At 49.4% G+C, this 22,997-nt stretch overlaps 1 protein-coding gene across 1 annotated transcript in view; it reads left to right on the top strand.

The window, feature by feature from the left end:
* FHOD3 (formin homology 2 domain containing 3) overlaps positions 1–22,997 on the top strand; it is a 474,874-nt gene that overhangs the window by 185,042 nt on the left and 266,835 nt on the right. Inside the window, exon 4 of the mRNA XM_054163992.1 lies at positions 2,088–2,155. Within this exon, the coding sequence (XP_054019967.1) occupies positions 2,088–2,155 (68 nt within the window). The remainder of the gene's footprint in view (positions 1–2,087; positions 2,156–22,997) is intronic.

Raw genomic sequence — 22,997 nt, 5'->3', positions numbered from 1 at the left:
CATCCAGGCATGCTCAAATCACATCCAAATCTGAAATAATAAACTTGGGATGTACAGCCCAAGACTTCTTCTAAAGGCACAAACATTGTGTCAGGGTTCAAAATGACAGCAGAGGAGTTGCTTTCATCTTCTTTCTTTCCTATGTGTATGCATTAGTAGGCAAATAAATGAAGTAATATATTTCAGTACTGGATGGTGAAAAGAAGGCTTCAGCTTCATTTATAAAAAGATCAAGATCAGTTTTCATGAGAATAAAACACTGTTTTGAATTATGCATAGTACAGACTGTCTGACTATTTCTGGTATTAATGTTCTTTGCTCTTGCAGAAAGGATTTAACAACAGAAAGATGAGAACATGAGAAAATGTCTAGAGGGAATGCAGTCAGAGGTGGGGTTCAGTGGCCCTAGCTTTGATAACAAAAGCTAAGAGTGAATCTTTTTGAGAGTGATCTGTTACTTTGAATAAACCTTAGATTCCAGCCAATATGGATTTTGGAAGGGGAGGTCCTGCCTCTCTAACCTGATCTCCTTCTATGATCAGGTGACTGCCTGGTGGACGTGGGGAGGCCTGTGGATGTAGTCTACCTGGACTTCAGCAAAGCCTTTGACACCGTCCCCCACACCAAACTGCTGGCTAAGCTATCAGCTTATGGCTTGGACAGCAACACTCTGTGCTGGGTTAGGAACTGGCTGGAGGCTGAGCCCAGAGAGTGGTGGTGAATGGTGCCACAGCCAGCTGGCAGCCAGGCACCAGTGGTGTCCCCCAGGGACCAGTACTGGGCCCCATCCTCTTTAACATCTTCATTGATGATCTGGATGAGGGGATGGAGTCAGTCATCAGCAAGTTTGCATATGACTCCAAGTTAGGAGCAGATGTTGGTCAGTTAGAGGGTGGAAAGGCTCTGCAGAGGGACCTCGACCAACTGGACAGGTGGGCAGAGTCCAACAGGATAGCATTCAACAAGTCCAGGTGCCAGGTGCTGCACTTTGGCCATGGCAACCCCATGCAGTGCTACAGGCTGGGGTCAGAGTGGCTGAGAGCTGCCAAACAGAGAGGGACCTGGGGGTGCTGATTGACAGCCGCCTAAACATGAGCCAGCAGTGTGCCCAGGTGGCCAAGAGGCCCAATGGCATCCTGGGCTGCATTAGGAACAGTGTGGCCAGCAGGAGCAGGGAAGTCATTGTGCCCCTGGACTCTGCATTGGTTAGGCCACACCGTGAGCCCTGTGTCCAGTTCTGGGCCCCTCAGTTTAGGAAGGACATTGAGACACTTGAAGGTGTCCAGAGAAGGGCAACAAGGCTGGGGAGAGGCCTTGAGCACAGCCCTGTGAGGAGAGGCTGAGGGAGCTGGGATTGTTTAGCCTGGAGAAGAGGAGGCTCAGGGGTGACCTCATTGCCCTCTACAACTCCCTGAAAGGTGGTTGTAGCCAAGTGGGGGTTGGTCTCTTCTCCCAGGCAACCAGCACCAGAAGAAGGGGACACAGTCTCAAGCTGTGCCAGGGGAGGTTTAGGCTCAAGGTGACGAGAAAGCTCTTCACAGAGAGAGTCATTGGTCATTGGAATGTGCTGCCCAGGGAGGTGGTGGAGTCACCGTCCCTGGAGGTGTTCAAGAGGAGATTGGATGTGGCACTTGGTGCCATGGTCTAGTCATGAGGTCTGTGGTGACAGGTTGGACTCGATGATCCTCGAGGTCTCTTCCAACCTTGGTGATACTGTGATACTGTGATTTACCTTCATGCAAAAAGGCATGAAGGTGATTTAGGCACCTAGGCACTTTGCAAACACTCCTTAGAGCGCTGGTTCTCACTGGCTGTGTGGAAGCTATTGTGAATTTCCCTGGGAGATGCCATCTGAACTTATGGGCGGCTAAATCCTGCTTTTACTTGTGCTTGTAAATTGAATGAGTCCTGGGTGTATGAAAACCAAAGCTGCTTCTGTAACAGAAGCTTGCCTAATGGGTCATGGGGGCTCTGACTCTTCCACTCCAACCCTTTTGAAATCTGTACCACTTTTTTTTGCCATGTTGTCAGTTTTATTTATTCTGAACTGACTATTGTCTGTTTCTGTTTGTTTTGTTTTGTTCCAGAAAAGCTTTACAATTCCAACGGACGGGAGCTGAGACGAGCACTTTTCTCCTTGAAACAAATATTTCAGGTGAACAAATAATGGCTGTCCATTCCTATATTTTTTCTTTTCTCTTATTATTTTTTTTTGTGTGGAGAATAATTTGGTGTTTCTGCAAAGGAGAATGTTGAGACTTCATCTGTAAAGTGCAATTAACCATTTGCTTCTTAGGGTCTCTTTGTGGTTTGAAAGCCTTCATCTGCTTCTTCAGTCTGTCAGACTGCACAACCAGCAGGACCAGATGTAATGACAGTTAATGGTTGGAACCTGCCAGCAAAGAAGAAAACAGACTCTGAGATGAAAACTTGCTGCTCTTTAGACAGTGGCACAGCTGGGACAAGTAATGGAATGAAGCTGGAGGTGGGGAGATTCAGGCTGGATGTGAGGAGGTTCTTCACCATGAGAGTGGTGGATCCCTGGAATGGGTTGTCCAGGGAGGTGGTTGGGGCGCTGTCCAGGGAGGTGGTTGTGGCGCAGTCCATGGAGGTGTTTAAGCCCAGGCTGGATGAGGCTCTGGCCAGGCTGATCTAGTGTGGGGTGTCCCTGCCCATGGCAGCGGGGCTGGAACTAGATGATCCTTGTGGTCCCTTCCAACCCTGACTGATATCATGATACTATGATAAGTAGGAGCAAAATATGAGAAGAGGGGATAGGAAACCGTGATTTGGGGTCACAGCTCAATATTGGTCTAATTATTGACAAACAGACTAGATGTAAGCCAGATCAAAAAACTTAAAAGGATTCAAGAGACATAGGACAGATCTGATGAGGAACCAAGCTGTAGTGGGAGAGCTCTGAAGGTGTTAGAATTTAGTTTAAAGGAAAGTATTTCTTGAATAGCTAAAAAGATACTTGGTTGAGCTGAGGAGGATGTGGTAGTACCTGACCCATGTAAGTAAAGATATGTCTGAATGTGTTTATTATGGAGAGACCTGAAATCAACAGAATTTTGAATCCTGTGGGGAAGTTGCCAATATGATAGACAAGTGATGTGCATCATAAGAAAGTGAACTGAATGAAAAGCTTGGATTTGAGATTGGTTGTACTGCATAAGGAGAGGGACTTGGGAAAGGTGCAAGACTGGAAGGAAACTTCTTGGAGAAAAAGGTCAGGAAAAGATGAAAAGATCAGTGAGAACTAGAGTACACTGCCAACGTGATCCTAACGTGGGATTAAGGATGGCACATGCCATTTCTGACAAGAGATGTAAGTGAAATCAATAGGAAAATGCACCTCCCCTCCTTTACTAATGGAGCCGAATGGAGGGTGACAACCTATGATGGTTTTCATCTACAAGAGGTAGCTGTAATGGTTTGGAGCTGTTTAGCATATTTGGGGCTTTGTTTTAAATAGCCATTTATTTGAAGAGGAAGAACAGCATTTGAGAATTCTGCCAGGCAGCAAAATTGCAAATTTCCCCAGCTCACAATGTCTCTCTGCAGCTTTCACAGCCCAGCATCAAGAATTGACAAAATGCCAAGAAGCAAGGTTTTTCTGGACAGTAGAAGTAGAGAGGGAAGATAAAAAAATGGTAGTTGAAGAAGTTTCCTGTGTCAGAGAAAAAGTCCTTGAATTTGGAAATGCTTGGATAAAGAAGGATTTGAGCTCCTAACCAGTCTGGTCACCTCACAGCCACACAGTGAAGAAACAGTTGTCTCCTCAAGGCTTGTTTGAGAGTCCTAGTGATGCAAGCTGGGTTTCCCTGTGAGCTTGCCATGTGGGTGGACTGTGTACTCAGAGGAAATTAGTCAGTTTTCCACAAATCTTCTCTGGTTTCTTCACCTTTTGTTCACCTTAGCTGATTCTGGGGAGCATTTGTATTTCTCTGAATTTGTGTATTCCACAGGTTAACCTGGGCATTCACACATCTTTAGCAGTGAGTGCTAAACCCCTCTTCACCCATCCTATGCCTCCCATACCTCCCATCATGACTCTTCACATATGTAGGTTATGTAAAGTCTAGTAGGTATTTCTGGACACAAAGTGCTCAGTGCTTTCAGTGAACACATATAGAACATGTCCAGAGAAGGGCAGCAAGGCTGGGGAGAGGTCTGGAGCACAGGCCTGTGAGGAGAGGCTGAGGGAGCTGGGGTTGCTTAGCCTGGAGAAGAGGAGGCTCAGGGAAGACCTTCTTGCTGTCTACAACTCCATGAAGGGAGGTTGTAGCCAGGTGGTGGTTGGTCTCTTCTCCAGCACCAGAACAAGAGGACAGAGTCTCAAGCTGTGCCAGGGGAAGTTAAGTTAAGTTAAAGGTGAGGAGAAAGTTCTTCCCAGAAAGGGTAATTGGCCATTGGAATGTGCTGCCCAGGGAGGTGGTGGAGTCACCGTCCCTGGAGGTGTTCAAGAGGGGATTGGATGTGGCACTTGGAGCCATGGTTTAGTTGTCAGGAAGTGTTAGGTATTATGTTGGACTTGATGATCTCTGAGATCTTTTCCAACCTTGTTGATGCTGTGGTTAGGTTCTCTTGACTTCCAGGTGATCATTAGTTTTCATGGAAATGCTGTTTCAATATTAATCGCAGTGAATTTAACTGGAGTTGATTAAGTTAGAACAATGAGAGGGAAAGGAAAGCAATGCGGACAAACAGTTGTCTGCATATGAATTTAATGCTAAATGAAGCTTGTCTAACAGTTTCAGAACATAATTTTCCTTTCCACACTTCCTAATGTACATCATACAGAAAAGAATATGGCAGTTTTCTGTTGCCACTTTAAGTAGTTATTTCTGGGTGAAGAATGTCCAGAGAAGGGCCACGAGGATGGGCAGAGGGCTGGAGCTCCTCTCCTGTGAGGACAGACTGAGGGAGTTGGGGCTGTTCAGACTGGAGAAGAGAAGGCTCCGAGGAGACCTAATTGTGGCCTTCCAGGATCTGAAGGGGGCTACAAGAAAGCTGGGGAGGGACTTTTTGAGGGTGTCAGGGAGTGATAGGACTGGGGAGAATGGAACAAAACTAGAAATGGGTAGATTCAGATTGGATGTTAGGAAGAAGTTCTTCCGCAGGAGGGTGGTGAGAGACTGGAACTGGGAGGTGGTGGAAGCCTCATCCCTGGAGGTGTTTGCAGCCAGGCTGGATGTGGCTGTGAGCAACCTGCTGTAGTGTGAGGTGTCCCTGCCCATGGCAGGGGGGTTGGAACTGGCTGATCCTTGAGGTCCCTTCCAACCCTGACAATTCTATGATTCTATATAAAGCACTTGACCCTAAGATAAATGAAAAAATGTATGCAAATGTAACTGAAAGCTTGTTGGAGTACAGTTTTCACCTCCCTTTGAGTGCATTTTCTGACAGATTTCGGGCTTGCCTGGCTGTTGCTTATATCAGGGGGTGTGAGTTTTGTGCGTAGCGCTAAAACTCCCAACAGTGTCCAGGGCAGGATCCAGCTGGATCTGGCACTTAGCAAGCCCAAAAAGTGTTCTTGCATTTCATGATTCTGGTATTGTAAGAAATTTTAAAATAAAGCTACTTTAAAAATTTAGTTCAATATCCAACTTAAAAGCAGAAGAACTGAGTATGAGCACTGTAATACATGTGATAGTGCTGTGCAATTTACTTGATATTAAAAAAGTATTTCATAGGACCTCTGATATGACTAGATGTGATATAAAGCAGGTATTGACTTGCTGGAGCGTGTCCAGAGAAGGCAAACAAAGTTGGTGAGGGGCTTTGAACACAAGCCCTATGAGGAGAGGCTGAGGGAGCTGGGGTTGCTTAGCCTGCAGAAGAGGAGATGCAGGGGTGACCTTATTGCTCTCTACAGCTACCTGAAGGGGGGTTGTAGACAGGCAGAGGTTGGTGTCTTCTCCCAGGCAACCAGCACCAGAACAAGAGGACACAGTCTCAGGCTGTGCCAGGGGAGGTTTAGGCTGGAGGTTAGGAGGAAGTTTTACACAGAGAGAGTGATTGCCCATTGGGATGTGCTGCCCAGGGAGGTGGTGGAGTCACCATCATTGGAGGTGTTCAGGAAGAGACTTGACAGGATGCTTGGTTGCATGGTTTAGTTGGTTGGATGGTGTTGGATGATAGGTTGGACACGATGATCTTGAAGCTCTCTTCCAACCTATTCTATTCTATTCTATTCTATTCTATTCTATTCTATTCTATTCTATTCTATTCTATTCTATTCTATTCTATTCTATTCCATTCCATTCCATTCCATTCCATTCCATTCCATTCCATTCCATTCCATTCCATTCCATTCCATTCCATTCTATTCTTCAGAATCTATAAATAGAAGCATACCTATGGGGCTGGTGAGAGACCTTGAGCACAAGCCCTGTGAGGAGAGGCTGAGGGAACTGGGGTTGCTTAGCCTGGAGAAGAGGAGGCTCAGGGGAGACCTTCTTGCTCTCTACAATTGCCTGAAGGGAAGTTGTAGCCAGGTGGGGGTTGGTCTCTTCTCCCAGGCAACCAACACCAGAACAAGAGGACACAGTCTCAAGCTGTCCCACGGGAGGTTTTGGCTGGATGTTAGGAAGAAATTCTTCATAAATAGAGAGGTTGGCCACTGGAAAGTGCTGCCCAGGGAGGTGGTGGAGTCACCATCCCTGGAGGTGTTTAGGAAGAGCCTGGATGCGGCACTTGGTGCCATGGTTTAGTTGATCAGATGGTGCTGGGTGATAGCTAGGACCTGATGATCTGGAAGGTCTTTTCCAACCTGGTTAATTCTATTCCACAAAGCATAGTTTCAAAGCATGCTGATTGCATCATTTCAAACTGTGAAATATCAAAATAATGAAGCTATAAAAGGTCTTTCAGGTCTGTTGAAGCCTATAATCCTGATTCAATATGCTTTTTAAGGTTCTGGAACCTATTTTTAATCAATCCATGCATGAGGGTTTCTGGAAATCGGACCTCAATTATGTATTTTTAAGCCTTAAGGAAAAAAGTCCTTTTGCATTTAGTTTCATTTCCTTTTCTGCACTAAGTGATGTTTGGGAAGCGCAGGGCATCTCCTGCTGTTGTTCCTGGGGAGCCTGGGTGGCTGTTGTGTGTTGTTATCAGAATATCAAGGAACACAGCAACAAAATTCTTTTCCAAAACTCTCTCCTGTTGTCAAGAAATTCATTAATCATGGAACAACTGAGCTTTGTGTAAAGGCTCAGGAAGAACAGCTATGCAGGGGCCCTGGAAACATTAACTAGAAGATGTTTGGGCATGCACAATCTTATCAGTGAGTGAAATCAAATGTCACACATTTCAGCTGCTAAGTAGTCATCAGTCATCCTTCATAGAGCAGGAGGAGTATTCTGTGTTTGCTTCATTGATCTCAAGGAAGGAGGGGTGTCCCTCCCCTCTTGCAAACAGGAATGACAATGTCTCCTCAGGATTTGAAACAGTCAGACACTTGATTTAGAGGCTGCTGTGATCACTTGGGAGGCAGGCTGCCATCTCTCCCCTTCAAAAGTCCTATTGAAAGGGTTCTTGATTAAGTCATGAAAAAGAGAGAACCTTTGTTTCCTTGCTGAATTGAATGTACAGTAGTTCCACTTAGCACTATACCTGTTTTATCCTGGTTTACAAAGGAGATGTCTCATTGCTCTTGAGAAATTATAAATACCATAAATAAGCCACATTAAATGGCACAATCAGTTTCTCAATTACATTGGCAAATACAGTGTCTTCTTCATGCCTCGGCTGACATCTAAACAGTTCCTATGAGACTGTGAAATGTCAGCTATTTCCACCACTAAAACCTTGTGAAGCCACCATTCACCATTGGGAGGTCCCCCACAGCAAACTCCTGGCCAAGGTGGCAGCCCCTGGCTTGGACAGCAGCACTCTGAGCTGGATTAGGAACTGGCTGGAGGCTGAGCCCAGAGAGTGGTGGTGAATGGTGCCACAGCCAGCTGGCAGCCAGGCACCAGTGGTGTCAGTGCTGGGCCCCAGCCTATTCAATATCTTCATTGATGATCTGGATGAGGGGATTGAGTCCATCATCAGTAGATTTGCATATGACACCAAGCTGGGGGCAGGAGTTGATCTGTTGGAGGGTAGGAGAGCTCTGCAGAGGGACCTTGACAGGCTGGACGGATGGGCAGAGGCCAAGGGCATGAGACTGAACACATCTAAGTGCTGGGTTCTACACATCGGCCACAACAACCCCATGGAGTACTACAGGCTGGGGTCAGAGTGGCTGAGAGCAGCCAGGCAGAGAGGGACCTGGGAGTGCTGGTTGATAGTAGGCTGAACATGAGCCTGCAGTGTGCTCAGGTGGCCAAGAAGGCCAATGGCATCCTGGCCTGCATCAGGAACAGTGTGGCCAGCAGGAGCAGGGAGGTCATTCTGCCCTGTGCTTAGCACTGGTTAGGTCACACTTTGAGTCCTGTGTCCAGTTCTGGGCCCCTCAGTTTAGGAAAGCTGTTGAGCTGCTGGAAGGTGTCCAGAGAAGGGCAACAAAGCTGGGGAGGGGTCTGGAGCACAGCCCTGTGAGGAGAGGCTGAAGGAGCTGGGGTTGCTTAGCCTCGAGAAGAGGAGGCTCAGGGGAGACCTTCTTGCTCTCTACAACTACCTGAAGGGAGGTTGTAGCCAGGTGGGAGTTGGTCTCTTCTCCCAGCAACCTTCGATAGAACAAAAGGACACAGTCTCAAGCTGTGCCAGGGGAGATTTAGGCTGGTTGATAGGGAAAAGTTCTTCATAGAGAGAGCGACTGGCCATTTGGATATGCTGCCCAGGGAGGTGGTGGAGTCACCATCACTGGAGGTGTTTAGGAAGAGCCTGGATGAGGCACTCGGTGCCATGGTTTAGCTAATTAGATGGTGTTGGGTGATAGGTTGGACTTGATGATCTTCAAGGTCTTTTCCAACCTGGTTAATCCTATCCTATCCTATCCTATCCTATCCTATCCTATCCTATCCTATCCTATCCTATCCTATCCTATCCTATCCTATCCTTCATTCTCTAATTTGTGTGAATCTTTGAATTGAAAGAGGAAACCTTGTTTTGTATGGAGCCTATCTGCTGTAGCTTCCTCAGGTATGTAGTACAATGGGTGGATGGGTTTGCTGGGTTGCCTGGCTGTGATGGAGAACATCCCTGGCAGTGTCTGCTCTAGGTTATTTTGCTAGGAATTTTGTAGTTCAGCTCTTATGTCTGGGAGGCAAAAAAACAGTGAAGTGATCTATCTTCTGTCTTCCTAAGTTGCAAAGGATGAAATTCTGGCCCCATCAGTTCAATGGCATCAAAAGTCTTTAGTTTCAGTGTTGTTTTTACCTGGTGGTTGAGCACATGGAGGTAGATGACTGTGGTAAACAGTGACAGTGATTTTTTTTTGTCCATTTCTCACTAAATGCTTTATATGGGGAGGTAAACAAAGTCTTTTCTGGCTAGCAGTTGTATAGTCTAGTATTTAGATATGGCTTATTTTTGTTGCTTGCTTTTGCACTTACAGGGGGGAAAAAATGTTATGTGGGGGAAAGCATCCTGTCTTTGCCTGTGCCATCATTAACTTGAATAACCAAATACTGAAAACAGATAGTTACATCCAAATGCTCTGTGGTGGTTTGAGCCTTAACTGGGACTTAAGAGCTCAGATGGGGGCAAGGCTGAGAATCTCTCCCTTGCTTTCCCCTTCTCTTTCCCAGTAGAGAGGAAAAAGAAAGGGAAGGAGCAAATCCACCAAGAAATAATTTGGAGTCAGCTTGGAAGTAGAGGTAAAGAATTTTCTTTAAACAATATATATATATATATATATGTAACAATAACACAAAGGATAAGGAACAAGGATGGATGGGAGAAAAAAATAAGAATACAAAACCAGTCTCTTTGAAGAGGTGTGGAGGTAGCAAGGGTGAAGGATCAGGCCTGACCACATGGCAGAGAAGCAGGGAGCCACCAGCAGTCCTCGTCCAAGCAAAGGCAGGGCCCAAGAGGGCTAATGGCCTCAGTGTCCTCCTTTATATGGCCTTGCTGGGCAGGGAGGGGGAGTGGAACAGACTAAGCTCAGTTTTCCATGGGGAAAGGCCCCTGGAGGGAGGACAATGCTCTCCCAAGCCCCCCTACTTTCAGGATGAGTGTAACCCATCACATCTTCATGCTGAAAAAGCAGTAGAGTTTATTTTCCACGTTCTTTCTTTCAACCTCCTCCTTAAAAGACTGAAAGCTTTGGGATTTTTGCTGTGTGCAACTCAAACAGGTAGTTTCCAACAATTTGGACAAATGGAAAAAATCAAAAGGTGTCTGAATCTCTTCCAGATTAGAGTATCTCCCAAGACCCTCAAACTTGAAGACATCTGGGTTGGGGCAATCCAAAACACCAATATAGGCTGGGCAGGGACTGGCTTGAGAGCAGCCCTGAAGAAAAGGCCTTGGGGGTGCTGGGGGATGAGAAGCTCAACAGGAGCCAGCAGTGAGCACTTGGAGCCCAGAGAGCCAACCAGAGCCTGGGCTGCATCAAGACAAGGACAGCCAGCAGGTCAAGGGAGGTGATTCTTCCCCTCTGCTCCACTCTGGTGCGACCACACCTGGACTACTGTGTCCAGTTCTGGAGCAACTATTACAGGAAGGATCTGGAGGTGCTGGAGCATGATCAGAGAGGGGCCATGAGGATGAGCAGAGGGCTGGAGTTGCTCTGCTATGAGGACAGACTGAGGGAGTTGAGGCTGTTCAGTCTGCAGAAGAGAAGGCTGTGAGGAGATCTTCTTGTGGCCTTCCAGTATTGGAAGGGGGCTACAGAAAAGCTAGGGAGGAACTTTTTAGGGTGTCAGGGAGTGATAGGGCTGGGGGGAATGGAAAACAAAACTAGAAATGGGTAGATTCAGATTGGATGTTGGGAACAAGTTCTTCCCCATGAGGGTGGTGAGAGCCTGGCACAGGTTGCCCAGGGAGGTGGTGGAAGCCTTATCCCTGGAGGCTTTTACGTCCAGGCTGGATGTGGCTCTGGGCAGCCTGCTGTAGTGTGAGGTGTCCCTGCCCATGGCAGGGGGGTTGGAACTGGCTGATCTTTGAGGTCCCTTCCAACCCTAACAATTCTATGATTCTATGATTCTGTCTGTAAGGCAATTGCACATTTATTTTATGGCATTAAATACTGGGTATGTGTTCACATGTTTTAATGTGTAAAGTAATGGTGGCTATTAAAGCATGGATTTTTGCAACTATCCAAAAGCAATTGCAGGAAGGTATACAATGTGAAATGTATCCCTATGTAAAGGTGGTGTGCAATAATAAGCACTGCAGCTTCTCAGCTGTGCTAATGGGAAACACCAGCAAATGAGCCATTTGTTTTGCTGGCATTTTTAGCACAATACAAAACAAGTTCTTGAGAAACAGCAGATCATTTGTTTTGTGGCCTGAGGGTATTTTAGAAGGAGAGACTCCAGGGGATTCATGGCTGTAGATCGAACACTTTGCGTTGAGTTTCTGTCTCTTTTTTGTTGGTGCCAAGGTAGAGCTCCATAAGCACAATAGTGTTGGCTTTGATCTGGTTTTGTCTCAGAAAGAGAGAAATTTGGGGTTTTAATACTTCTGTGATGTGGTGTTACCATTAGCTGGCACAGATCTGCTTTAAAGGCGGGCAAAAACATTGCTGATATTTGATGATTGCTGCTTGTGCAACTGACTCGTGTCAAGGACATGCAATGGAATTGGTGCTCGAGGGTGAATTTTCCTTGTCATCATCATTAGTAGCCAAACTTTGCATTGCAGGTTGCTGAAAGGAAGGGGGATGGTCACTCCTCTCATGCATGTTGTAAAATGTTGCTCCATGTCAATAGAGGTGAGAACAGGAAACAAGGGAACAGTGTGGAAACACTGATGTCTTTCTATTCCACTGTGTCATGCCTGTATATATGCAGTCCTGTACACAGGTGTGCATGTCATGGGTGGGGAAAGGGTGAAGGTTGGGGCAGTGAAGCGTGCAGAGTAGCGCAGAGGAATGCAGGGGCAGGCTTGGAGGGCAGAGTAGTGGAAGCTGTGACAAAGGTGGTACAGACAGTGAAGTAGCTCAAGTGCAATTGCCATCAACAGAGATCGTAAGGGGAAGGAGCTTCCACGGAGGGACAGACGGGTCACTAGGTCCTCATCAAGCCCTTTGCTGCTAAAATGCTTCTGCCACTGCCTCAGTTGCCTCTACTAGCTAACTTCAGTTGTGGGCCATCCCAGTCCAGGGCACTCCTGTTCTCAAGGAATTGTTCTTCTAGGTATGCTGAGGGGAGTGTGGGCAAAGGAAGACAGCAAATGAACTTGCATAGCATTCTTACCTTGGGATGTTTTCTGAGGTGCCATTTATCAGGAAGTAAAAATACTTGCCTGAGAGGGGTGGGCTTTTTGTGGCAGAAGAAGATTCTCCTACTACTACCCCTGAGAGCTGTGTTTGGATTACCTTCTAAAAGCAGTGTTCTGACTCAAAGTAGAGCTGAGATTTCATGGTCAAATACAAGGCTTGTCTGGTCCATACATAGCATTGTCTTGTAGCTGCTTAAATAATTTAGGTTGAAATGGCAAAACAGTCTTGGGGGACTTGTAGGAATTAAGTTTCTGTGTGTATGTGTATAAATATGTGCATGTGTGTGTTTTTGGAATTATTTCTCTCCATATTTATTTGCAATAGATGACTCGGCTTCTAAAATGAACTGAAATACAGAGTGATGATTGAGTTAGATAGCATCAGGCACTCCTGGATAGGCAGGCTAGTATTTTATTATATCAATAACTATGGATTCCAAAGAATGGAACTGTAGTTTAAAGTGAGGGAAAGTTACTATAAATTATATCTTGGCAGTACATGCTCCTTCAATCACTTCCTGACTATGTTTACTCAGTTTTCAAGCCAAATTGAGCTTTTGTAACTGCAAACAGTGCAAGCCAATTTGATCCATAAAATGCAACCTGTTGCTTTCGCCAGTGAAAAAGTTGGACTCCAGAAATTATCTGGGATTTCTGTTTCTAATAGAACATGTCATAACTCTTTTATTACCACATCATTGTAGTCTTGTCAATGGGAGCAACAATTTTGGTGGTTACTTTAGCAGATGTGATACATAGTGGGGAAGGCTATCCCTGAAGAGAGAGGAGAGGTTCGGAGAGGTTCAGAGAGGAGAGGTTCGGAGAGGAGAGGTTTGGAGACTCGAGGAGAGGAGAGGTTCAGAGAGGAGAGGAGAGGTTCGGAGAGGAGAGGTTCGGAGAGGAGAGGTTCGGAGTGGAGAGGAGAGGTTCGGAGAGGAGAGGAGAGGAGAGGAGAGGTTCGGAGAGGAGAGGAGAGGTTCGGAGAGGAGAGGTTCGGAGAGGAGAGGTTCGGAGAGGAGAGGAGAGGTTCGGAGAGGAGAGGTTCGGAGAGGAGAGGAGAGGTTCAGAGAGGAGAGGTTCGGAGAGGAGAGGTTCGGAGAGGAGAGGAGAGGTTCGGAGAGGAGAGGTTCGGAGAGGAGAGGTTCGGAGAGGAGAGGAGAGGTTCGGAGAGGAGAGGTTCGGAGAGGAGAGGAGAGGTTCAGAGAGGAGAGGTTCAGAGAGGAGAGGAGAGGAGAGGAGAGGAGAGGAGAGGAGAGGAGAGGAGAGGAGAGGAGAGGTTCGGAGAGGAGAGGAGAGGAGAGGTTCGGAGAGGAGAGGAGAGGAGAGGAGAGGAGAGGAGAGGAGAAAGGAGAGGAGAGGTTCGGAGAGGAGAGGTTCGGAGAGCTTCGGAGAGAAGAGGAGAGGTTCGGAGAGGTTCGGAGAGGAGAGGAGAGGAGAGGAGAGGAGAGGAGAAAGGAGAGGAGAGGTTCGGAGAGGAGAGGTTCGGAGAGCTTCGGAGAGAAGAGGAGAGGTTCGGAGAGGAGAGGAGAGGAGAGGAGAGGTTCGGAGAGGAGAGGAGAAAGGAGAGGAGAGGTTCGGAGAGGAGAGGTTCGGAGAGGTTCGGAGAGGAGAGGAGAGGTTCGGAGAGGGGAGGTTCGGAGAGGAGAGGAGAGGTTCGGAGAGGAGAGGTTCGGAGAGGAGAGGTTCGGAGAGGAGAGGAGAGGTTCGGAGAGGAGAGGAGAGGAGAGGAGAGGTTCGGAGAGGAGAGGTTCGGAGAGGAGAGGAGAGGTTCGGAGAGGAGAGGAGAGGAGAGGTTCGGAGAGGAGAGGTTCGGAGAGGTTCGGAGAGGAGAGGTTCGGAGAGGAAAGGAGAGGTTCGGAGAGGAGAGGAGAGGAGAGGAGAGGAGAGGAGAGGAGAGGAGAAAGGAGAGGAGAGGTTCGGAGAGGAGAGGTTCGGAGAGGAGAGGTTTGGAGACTCGAGGAGAGGAGAGGTTCGGAGAGGAGAGGAGAGGTTCGGAGAGGAGAGGTTCGGAGAGGAGAGGTTCGGAGAGGTTCGGAGAGGAGAGGAGAGGAGAGGTTCGGAGAGGAGAGGAGAGGTTCGGAGAGGAGAGGAGAGGAGAGGAGAGGAGAGGAGAGGAGAGGAGAGGAGAGGAGAGGAGAGGTTCGGAGAGGAGAGGTTCGGAGAGGAGAGGAGAGGAGAGGAGAGGAGAGGAGAGGAGAGGTGAGGAGAGGAGAGGAGAGGAGAGGAGAGGAGAGGAGAGGAGAGGAGAGGAGAGGAGAGGAGAGGAGAGGAGAGGAGAGGAGAGGAGAGGAGAGGAGAGGAGAGGAGAGGAGAGGAGAGGAGAGGAGAGGAGAGGTTCGGAGAGGAGAGGAGAGGAGAGGAGAGGAGAGGAGAGGAGAGGAGAGGAGAGGAGAGGAGAGGAGAGGTTCGGAGAGGAGAGGAGAGGAGAGGAGAGGAGAGGAGAGGAGAGGAGAGGAGAGGAGAGGAGAGGAGAGGAGAGAGGTTCGGAGAGGAGAGGACAGGTTCGGAGAGGAGAGGTTCGGAGAGGAGAGGAGAGGAGAGGAGAGGAGAGGAGAGGAGAGGAGAGGAGAGGAGAGGAGAGGAGAGGAGAGGAGAGGAGAGGTTCGGAGAGGAGAGGAGAGGTTCGGAGAGGAGAGGTTCGGAGAGGAGAGGTTCGGAGAGGAGAGGAGAGGAGAGGAGAGGTTCGGAGAGGAGAGGTTCGGAGAGGAGAGGAGAGGAGAGGAGAGGAGAGGAGAGGAGAGGAGAGGAGAGGAGAGGAGAGGAGAGGAGAGGAGAGGAGAGGTTCGGAAAGGAGAGGAGAGGTTCGGAGAGGAGAGGTTCGGAGAGGAGAGGTTCGGAGAGGAGAGGAGAGGAGAGGAGAGGAGAGGAGAAAGGAGAGGAGAGGAGAGGAGAGGAGAGGTTCGGAGAGGAGAGGTTCGGAGAGGAGAGGAGAGGAGAGGTGAGGAGAGGAGAGGAGAGGAGAGGAGAGGAGAGGAGAGGTGAGGAGAGGTGAGGAGAGGAGAGGAGAGGAGAGGAGAGGAGAAAGGAGAGGAGAGGTTCGGAGAGGAGAGGTTCAGAGAGGTTCGGAGAGGAGAGGTTCGGAGAGGAGAGGAGAGGAGAGGAGAGGAGAGGAGAGGAGAGGAGAGGAGAGGAGAGGAGAGGAGAGGAGAGGAGAGGAGAGGAGAGGAGAGGAGAGGAGAGGAGAGGAGAGGAGAGGAGAGGTTCGGAGAGGAGAGGATAGGAGAGGTGAGGAGAGGAGAGGAGAGGAGAAAGGAGAGGAGAGGAGAGGTTCGGAGAGGTTCGGAGAGGAGAGGAAAGGAAAGGAGAGGAGAGGAGAGGAGAGGAGAGGAGAGGAGAGGAGAGGAGAGGAGAGGAGAGGAGAGGAGAGGAGAGGAGAGGAGAGGAGAGGAGAGGTTCGGAGAGGAGAGGTTCGGAGAGGAGAGGAGAGGAGAGGAGAGGAGAGGAGAAAGGAGAGGAGAGGAGAGGAGAGGAGAGGTTCGGAGAGGAGAGGTTCGGAGAGGAGAGGAGAGGAGAGGTGAGGAGAGGAGAGGAGAGGAGAGGAGAGGAGAGGTTCGGTTCGGAGAGGTTCGGAGAGGAGAGGAGAGGAGAGGAGAGGAGAAAGGAGAGGAGAGGTTCGGAGAGGAGAGGAGATGTTAAGAGAGGTTCGGAGAGGAGAGGTTCGGAGAGGAGAGGAGAGGAGAGGAGAGGAGAGGAGAGGAGAGGAGAGGAGAGGAGAGGAGAGGAGAGGAGAGGAGAGGAGAGGAGAGGTTCGGAGAGGAGAGGTTCGGAGAGGAGAGGATAGGAGAGAGGAGAGGAGAGGTTCGGAGAGGTTCGGAGAGGAGAGGAAAGGAAAGGAGAGGAGAGGAGAGGAGAGGAGAGGAGAGGAGAGGAGAGGAGAGGAGAGGAGAGGAGAGGAGAGGAGAGGAGAGGAGAGGAGAGGAGAGGAGAGGAGAAAGGAGAGGAGAGGTTCGGAGAGGAGAGGTTCGGAGAGGTTCGGAGAGGAGAGGTTCGGAGAGGAGAGGTTCGGAGAGGAGAGGAGAGGTTCGGAGAGGTTCGGAGAGGAGAGGTTCGGAGAGGAGAGGTTCGGAGAGGTTCGGAGAGGTTAGGAGAGGTTCGGAGAGGAGAGGTTCGGAGAGGAGAGGTTCGGAGAGGAGAGGAGAGGAGAGGAGAGGAGAGGAGAGGAGAGGAGAGGAGAGGAGAGGAGAGGAGAGGAGAGGAGAGGAGAGGAGAGGAGAGGAGAGGAGAGGTTCGGAGAGGAGAGGTTCGGAGAGGAGAGGTTCGGAGAGGAGAGGAGAGGAGAGGAGAGGAGAGGAGAGGAGAGGAGAGGAGAGGAGAAAGGAGAGGAGAGGTTCGGAGAGGTTCGGAGAGGAGAGGTTCGGAGAGGAGAGGAAAGGAAAGGAGAGGAAAGGAAAGGAGAGGAGAGGAGAGGAGAGGAGAGGAGAGGAGAGGAGAGGAGAGGAGAGGAGAGGAGAGGAGAGGAGAGGAGAGGAGAGGAGAGGAGAGGAGAAAGGAGAGGAGAGGTTCGGAGAGGTTCGGAGAGGAGAGGTTCGGAGAGGAGAGGAAAGGAAAGGAGAGGAAAGGAAAGGAGAGGAGAGGAGAGGAGAGGAGAGGAGAGGAGAGGAGAGGAGAGGAGAGGAGAGGAGAGGAGAGGAGAGGAGAGGAGAGGAGAGGAGAGGAGAGGAGAGGAGAGGAGAAAGGAGAGGAGAGGTTCGGAGAGGAGAGGTTCGGAGAGGTTCGGAGAGGAGAGGTTCGGAGAGGAGAGGTTCGGAGAGGAGAGGAGAGGTTCGGAGAGGAGAGGAGAGGAGAAGTTCGGAGAGGAGAGGAGAGGAGAGGAGAGGAGAGGTTCGGAGAGGTTCGGAGAGGAGAGGTTCGGAGAGGAGAGGTTCGGAGAGGAGAGGAGAGGTTCGGAGAGGTTCGGAGAGGAGAGGTTCGGAGAGGAGAGGTTCGGAGAGGTTCGGAGAGGTTCGGAGAGGAGAGGTTCGGAGAGGAGAGGTTCGGAGAGGAGAGGAGAGGAGAGGAGAGGAGAGGAGAGGAGAGGAGAGGAGAGGAGAGGAGAAAGGAGAGGAGAGGTTCGGAGAGGTTCGGAGAGGAGAGGTTCGGAGAGGAGAGGTTCGGAGAGGAGAGGAGAGGTTCGGAGAGGAGAGGTTCGGAGAGGAGAGGTTCGGAGAGGAGAGGAGAGGAGAGGAGAGGAGAGGAGAGGAGAGGAGAGGAGAGGAGAGGAGAGGAGAGGAGAGGAGAGGAGAGGAGAGGAGAGGAGAGGAGAGAGGAGAAAGGAGAGGAGAGGAGAGGTTCGGAGAGGAGAGGTTCGGAGAGGTTCGGAGAGGAGAGGAGAGGTTCGGAGAGGAGAGGTTCGGAGAGGAGAGGAGAGGTTCGGAGAGGAGAGGAGAGGAGAGGAGAGGAGAGGAGAGGAGAGGAGAGGAGAGGAGAGGAGAGGAGAGGAGAGGAGAGGAGAGGAGAGGAGAGGAGAGGAGAGGAGAGGAGTGGAGAGAGGAGAAAGGAGAGGAGAGGAGAGGAGAAAGGAGAGGAGAGGAGAGGAGAAAGGAGAGGAGAGGAGAGGAGAAAGGAGAGGAGAGGAGAGGAGAAAGGAGGGGAGAGGAGAAAGGAGAGAAGAAGAGAGGAGAAGAGAGGAGAAAGGAGAGAAGAAGAGAGGAGAGGAGGGGAAGAGAAGGGGAGAGGAGGGGAGGACCTCAGAGATCATCAATTCCAACACTATCTAATCAACTAAACCATGGCGCCAAGTGCCTCATTGAGTCTCCTCCTAAACACCTCCAGGGATGGTGACTCCACCACCTCCCTGGGCAGCACATTCCAATGGCCAATCTCTCTAGGAAGAACTTCTTCCTAACACCCAGCCTGAACCTCCCCTGGCACAGCTTGAGACTGCGTCCTCTTCTTCTGGTGCTGGGTGCCTGGGAGAAGAGCCCAACCCCCAACTTCAGGGAGTTGTAGACAGCAAGAAGGTCTCTGCTGAGCCTCCTCTTCTCCAGGTGCCAGGGCCTTTAAAATCCGTGGGGGAACAGGAGGGACGCGACACCAATATGATGCATAAGTCGTTCATCTTTCTGAACTATCAGCTCTACTTTTCTCTGGCATACTGGCACTGTTCTGCAGCATGATCGGCTGCTCTGCATCCTCACCAGCTGTCCACGTGCCCTCTTGATCAATCTGCTTGGCTGTTGACATTGGCACAGATCGAATCACAATCCCAGATTCACATCAGGACAGCAGTTCATGTTCTTTTACAAGGCTATCATAATACATATTCTGAACAAAGCTGTCATGGTACACATTCTAAATTAGCTGCTGCTGTCATTCTAACTGAGCTGCTTATGGTAATGCTTCAAGACAGACCAGGCCCCAGCACCCAGGCTAAGCAACCCCAGCTCCCTCAGCCTCTCCTCACAGGGCTGTGCTCCAAATCCCTCCCCAGCTTTGTTGCCCTTCTCTGGACACCGTCCAGCAACTCAACATCTTTCCTAAACTGAGAGGCCCAGAACTGGACACAGGACTCAAGGTGTGGCCTAACCAGTGCTGAGCACAGGGCAGAAGGACTTCCCTGCTCCTGCTGGCCACACTGTTGCTGATGCAGGCCAGGATGCCCTTGGCCTTCTTGGCCACCTGGGCACACTGCTGGCTCATGTCCAGCCTGATACTGACAGATACCTCCAGAAGTGAAGGCAGGTAGCAATATTTGATAATCTTGTGGAGCCTTTATGCAGTATATTTCTAATGTAGGCTCTGTGGTCACAGAGGTAGGCAAGTGTGACCATTTGAGGTCTCAACCCACCACAGCAAGTGAAAGGAAGGATGAGAGAAAATGACTGTTCATTTTCTATTCCTACTTGGGCAGAGCGTTGTTTAATCACTTGAAATCATATGGGAGAGCTGTGGACATGAAGGTGACAGAATTGCATTCTGTGCTGCCTCAGTGGTGCTGCTGCCCAGGGCAGTCAGGTTAGGAACAGTCTGTGGAGTTGTTTTGAGGTTTTTCCTGTATGCAGAGGTTTGCCAGAGCCAGAGAAATTATTGGGAAGGAAGATCAATGCATTGCTATTCTCCTGGCACTATTAGGAGTAGGTAGGGTGGAATAAGGACCTATCCATCATCGATGCTGTTGCTAGCAGAAATGTGGGGTTTGTGATTCTGCTTTCATTTGCTTAAAAACAGAGAAGGCTTTTCAAGCATATTGAGCAGCAGCCCTGCATTGACTTTGGTGGGGGGGAGCAGCAGATCCATTGTCCCTTGCAATTTATGCCAGCCAAAGCCTGCAGTTGTGTGTGCTTTGCTCTTTGACCTGCTTCCTCCTTCCCCCCTTTCCTCACCAGTCAGCTGCTGTCACTCTGCTGCTAATTTACATTCTTCAATGACTGAAGCCTAATCCCCAGCCCTTAATCCTCCTCAAACCAGCTGACCTTTGGGAGCCTATCTTGACTTTGCAGGACACTTAAATTTTTTTTTTTTCAAAGGAGAAAAAAAAATCAAATAAAAAGAATTTTCCTTTCTAAAAAGAGTACCCCCCATTCACATGTTGGGAGGGACTTGTTGTGAGTGTCATGGCGTTTTTTCCTGACTCCCCCTCCCCCCTGCCACATTGACCATAATATGGAGGGATTCTATTTCAGTTCCTTGTCATGCAGTGTGTATTGCTGGCAGAGGAATCTCAGGAAGAGGGGTTTCCAAGGAGACCTCGTTCCAGCCTATTAAGGTAGAATGGGGACAGTGCACTTCACCAGCATACTATTTGATACATGGACTTAGCAAGGAAGAGAGACATCTCTAGCTTCCCCTTTCTAAAAGTAGTGATTTTTATTCCTGGAGCCAGGCAATAGAATAGAATAGAATAGAATAGAATAGAATAGAATAGAATAGAATAGAATAGAATAGAATAGACCAGGTTGGAAGAGACCTTCAAGATCATCACGTCCAACCCATCATCCAACACCATCCAACCAACTAAACCATGCAACCAAGCACCCTGTCAAGTCTCTTCCTGAACACCTCCAATGATGGTGACTCCACCACCTCCTCAGGCAGCCCATTCCAATGGGCAATCACTCTCTCTGTGTAAAACTTCCTCCTAACATCCAGCCTAAACCTCCCCTGGTGCAGCTTGAGACTGTGTCCTCTTGTTCTGGTGCTGGTTGCCTGGGAGAAGAGACCAACCCCCATCTGGCTACAACCTCCCTTCAGGTAGTTGTAGAGAGTAATAAGGTCACCCCTGAGTCTCCTCCTCTCCAGGCTAAGCAACCCCAGCTCCCACAGCCTCTCCTCACAGGGCTGTGTTCCAAGCCCCTCACCAACTTTGTTGCCCTTCTCTGCACATGCTCCAGCAAGTCAACATCCTTCCATCTGAGGGGCCCAGAACTGGACACAGGACTCAAGGTGCGGCCTAACCAGTGCAGTGTACAGGGGCAGAATGTCCTCCCAAGTCCAAAAGGCCCAGTAGCTGAATGACCCATGCCCTTTCTGCCTATAGGACTCTATTACCATGCTGTCAGCATCTTGTCCCACAAGCTCAGGCAACACAGGAGGATGGTCCACCTCCTTGAATCCAGTAAGGTTTGCATTTCTCCTCCGAATGCTACACTGCATAGTGAATTCTCCCAGGCAGCCAGCACCAGAACAAGAGGACACAATCTCAAACTGCGCCAGAGGAAGTTTAGGCTGGAGGTGAAGAGAAAGTTCTTCCCAGAAAGAGTAATTGGCTATTGGAATGTGCTGCCCAGGGAGGTGGTGGAGTCACCTTCCCTGGAGTGTTCAAAAAAAGGCTTGGATGTGGCACTTGGAGCCATGGTTTAGTTGTCATGAGGTGTTGGACTTGGTGATCTCTGAGGTCTTTTCCAACCTGGTTGATTCTCTGATTCTATGAATTGGCAATATTTATCTTCTCTTTTGCCTGTACTGCATTCATGTGTCACATTATGATAAACACATGGATGCAGGATGTCTTTGTGTAATTACTGGCTCTGTTCTGCAGACCAAATTAGAGGTGGCCCAAGAATCAAAGCTTAAATCTCTCTTAATGTAGTTGTAGAGTGACAGAGCAGAGATGGAAGCTCTTCCTCAGAGGGTGAAGTGTGCCAACTGTTGGAGGTCACTGTGGGTGCAATCCCCTCCTACAAGCCTTTAGGCAAAGCTTAGCAAGGAGATTCTTGTGGCTGTGGCTGGTACCCTGGCTGCCTGTGTTGCTTTCACTTCTAGGCTGGATTATTGCAATTTCTCTGTTTTGGAAAGTTTGGTCAGCAGAGAATGTGATTGCTGGCTCTCTCCGTGACGTGTCGTGTGGGCAGCACGGGCTGGGGAGTCCCGTGGCTCCTCATTTGAATAAATAAACATCATAAAATGTGCAGTGTTTTACTTTGTAATGGAAACAAGAGAGAATTGTGCAGCATGTGATTAAATAGAGGAATGCTCAGGCAAACAATGGAATAGCTTATGGAAGAAAAAAAGAAGTAAAAAAAAAAGTCTCCATAGTGAAAATATCATGGGCAAGCATCTTGCTAAGATCATCTTTGTTGGTGACAGGGACAGTGGCATTGAGTGCAGCCTCAGCAGGTTTGCTGAAGACACCAAGCTGTGTGGTGCAGCTGACACATTGGAGGGAAGGGATCCATCCAGAGGGACCTGGACAGGCTGCAGATGTGGGCCCATGACAACCTCATGAGGTTCAACAAGACCAAGTGCAAGGACCTGGAGCTGGGTCAGGGCAATCCCAGGCACTGATATAGGCTGGGCAGGGACTGGCTTGAGAGCAGCCCTGAATAAAAGGCCTTGGGGGTGCTGGTGGAGGAGAAACTCAACAGGAACCAGCAATGTGCACTTGCAGCCCAGAGAGCCAATCAGTGCCTGGGCTGCAGCAAGAGAAGCATTGCCAGCAGGGTGAGTGAGGTGAATCTCCCCCTCCACCCTACTCTGGTGAGACCCCACCTGGAGTACTGCATCCAGTTCTGGAGCCCCTAGTACAGGAAGCATCTGGAGATGCTGGAAGGTGTCCAGAGAAGGGCCACGAGGATGAGCAGAGGGCTGGAGCTGCTCTGCTCTGAGGACAGACTGAGGGATTTGGGGCTGTTCAGTCTGGAGAAGAGAAGGCTTCCAGAAGACCTAATTGTGGCCTTCCAGGATCCGAAGGCCACAAGAAAGCTGGGGAGGGACTTTTGAGGGTGTCAGGGAGTGATAGGACTGGGCTGGGGGGAAATGGAAAAAACTATAAATGGATAGATTCAGATTGGATGTGAGGAAGAAGTTGTTGCCCAGGAGGGTGGTGAGAGCCTGGCACAGGCTGCCCAGGGAGGTGGTGGAAGCCTCCTGCCTGGAGGTGTTTGCAGCCAGGCTGGATGTGGCTGTGAGCAACCTGCTGTAGTGTGAGGTGTCCCTGTCCATGGCAGGGGGGTTGGAACTGGCTGATCATTGAGGTCCCTTCCAGCCCTGACAGTTCTATGATTCTGTGATTCCTTGGAAAGGCAGTGCTCTGCCCAGCTGTTAGCCACGTAAGAGAGAAAAATGTGTGTGCTTATCCAAGTGTTCAGTTTGTAATCCAGCTTCCCCAAGCATGGGAAATGGAGCTTCCAGCAGTGCTTGGTAGCTTAAAAAAAAAAAAGCAGTCCCTTGAAAAGCTCTCTTCCAAACCCTCAATTCTTACTTGGAAGCAAAGCCACTTTCTTGTGGAGTAAATA

This window comes from Dryobates pubescens, chromosome 9 (assembly GCF_014839835.1).
Source record: "Dryobates pubescens isolate bDryPub1 chromosome 9, bDryPub1.pri, whole genome shotgun sequence".
NCBI classification, from domain to species: domain Eukaryota; kingdom Metazoa; phylum Chordata; class Aves; order Piciformes; family Picidae; genus Dryobates; species Dryobates pubescens.
The sequence above is the reverse complement of the archived record's forward strand: the minus strand, read 5'-3'. Positions and strand labels throughout refer to the sequence as shown.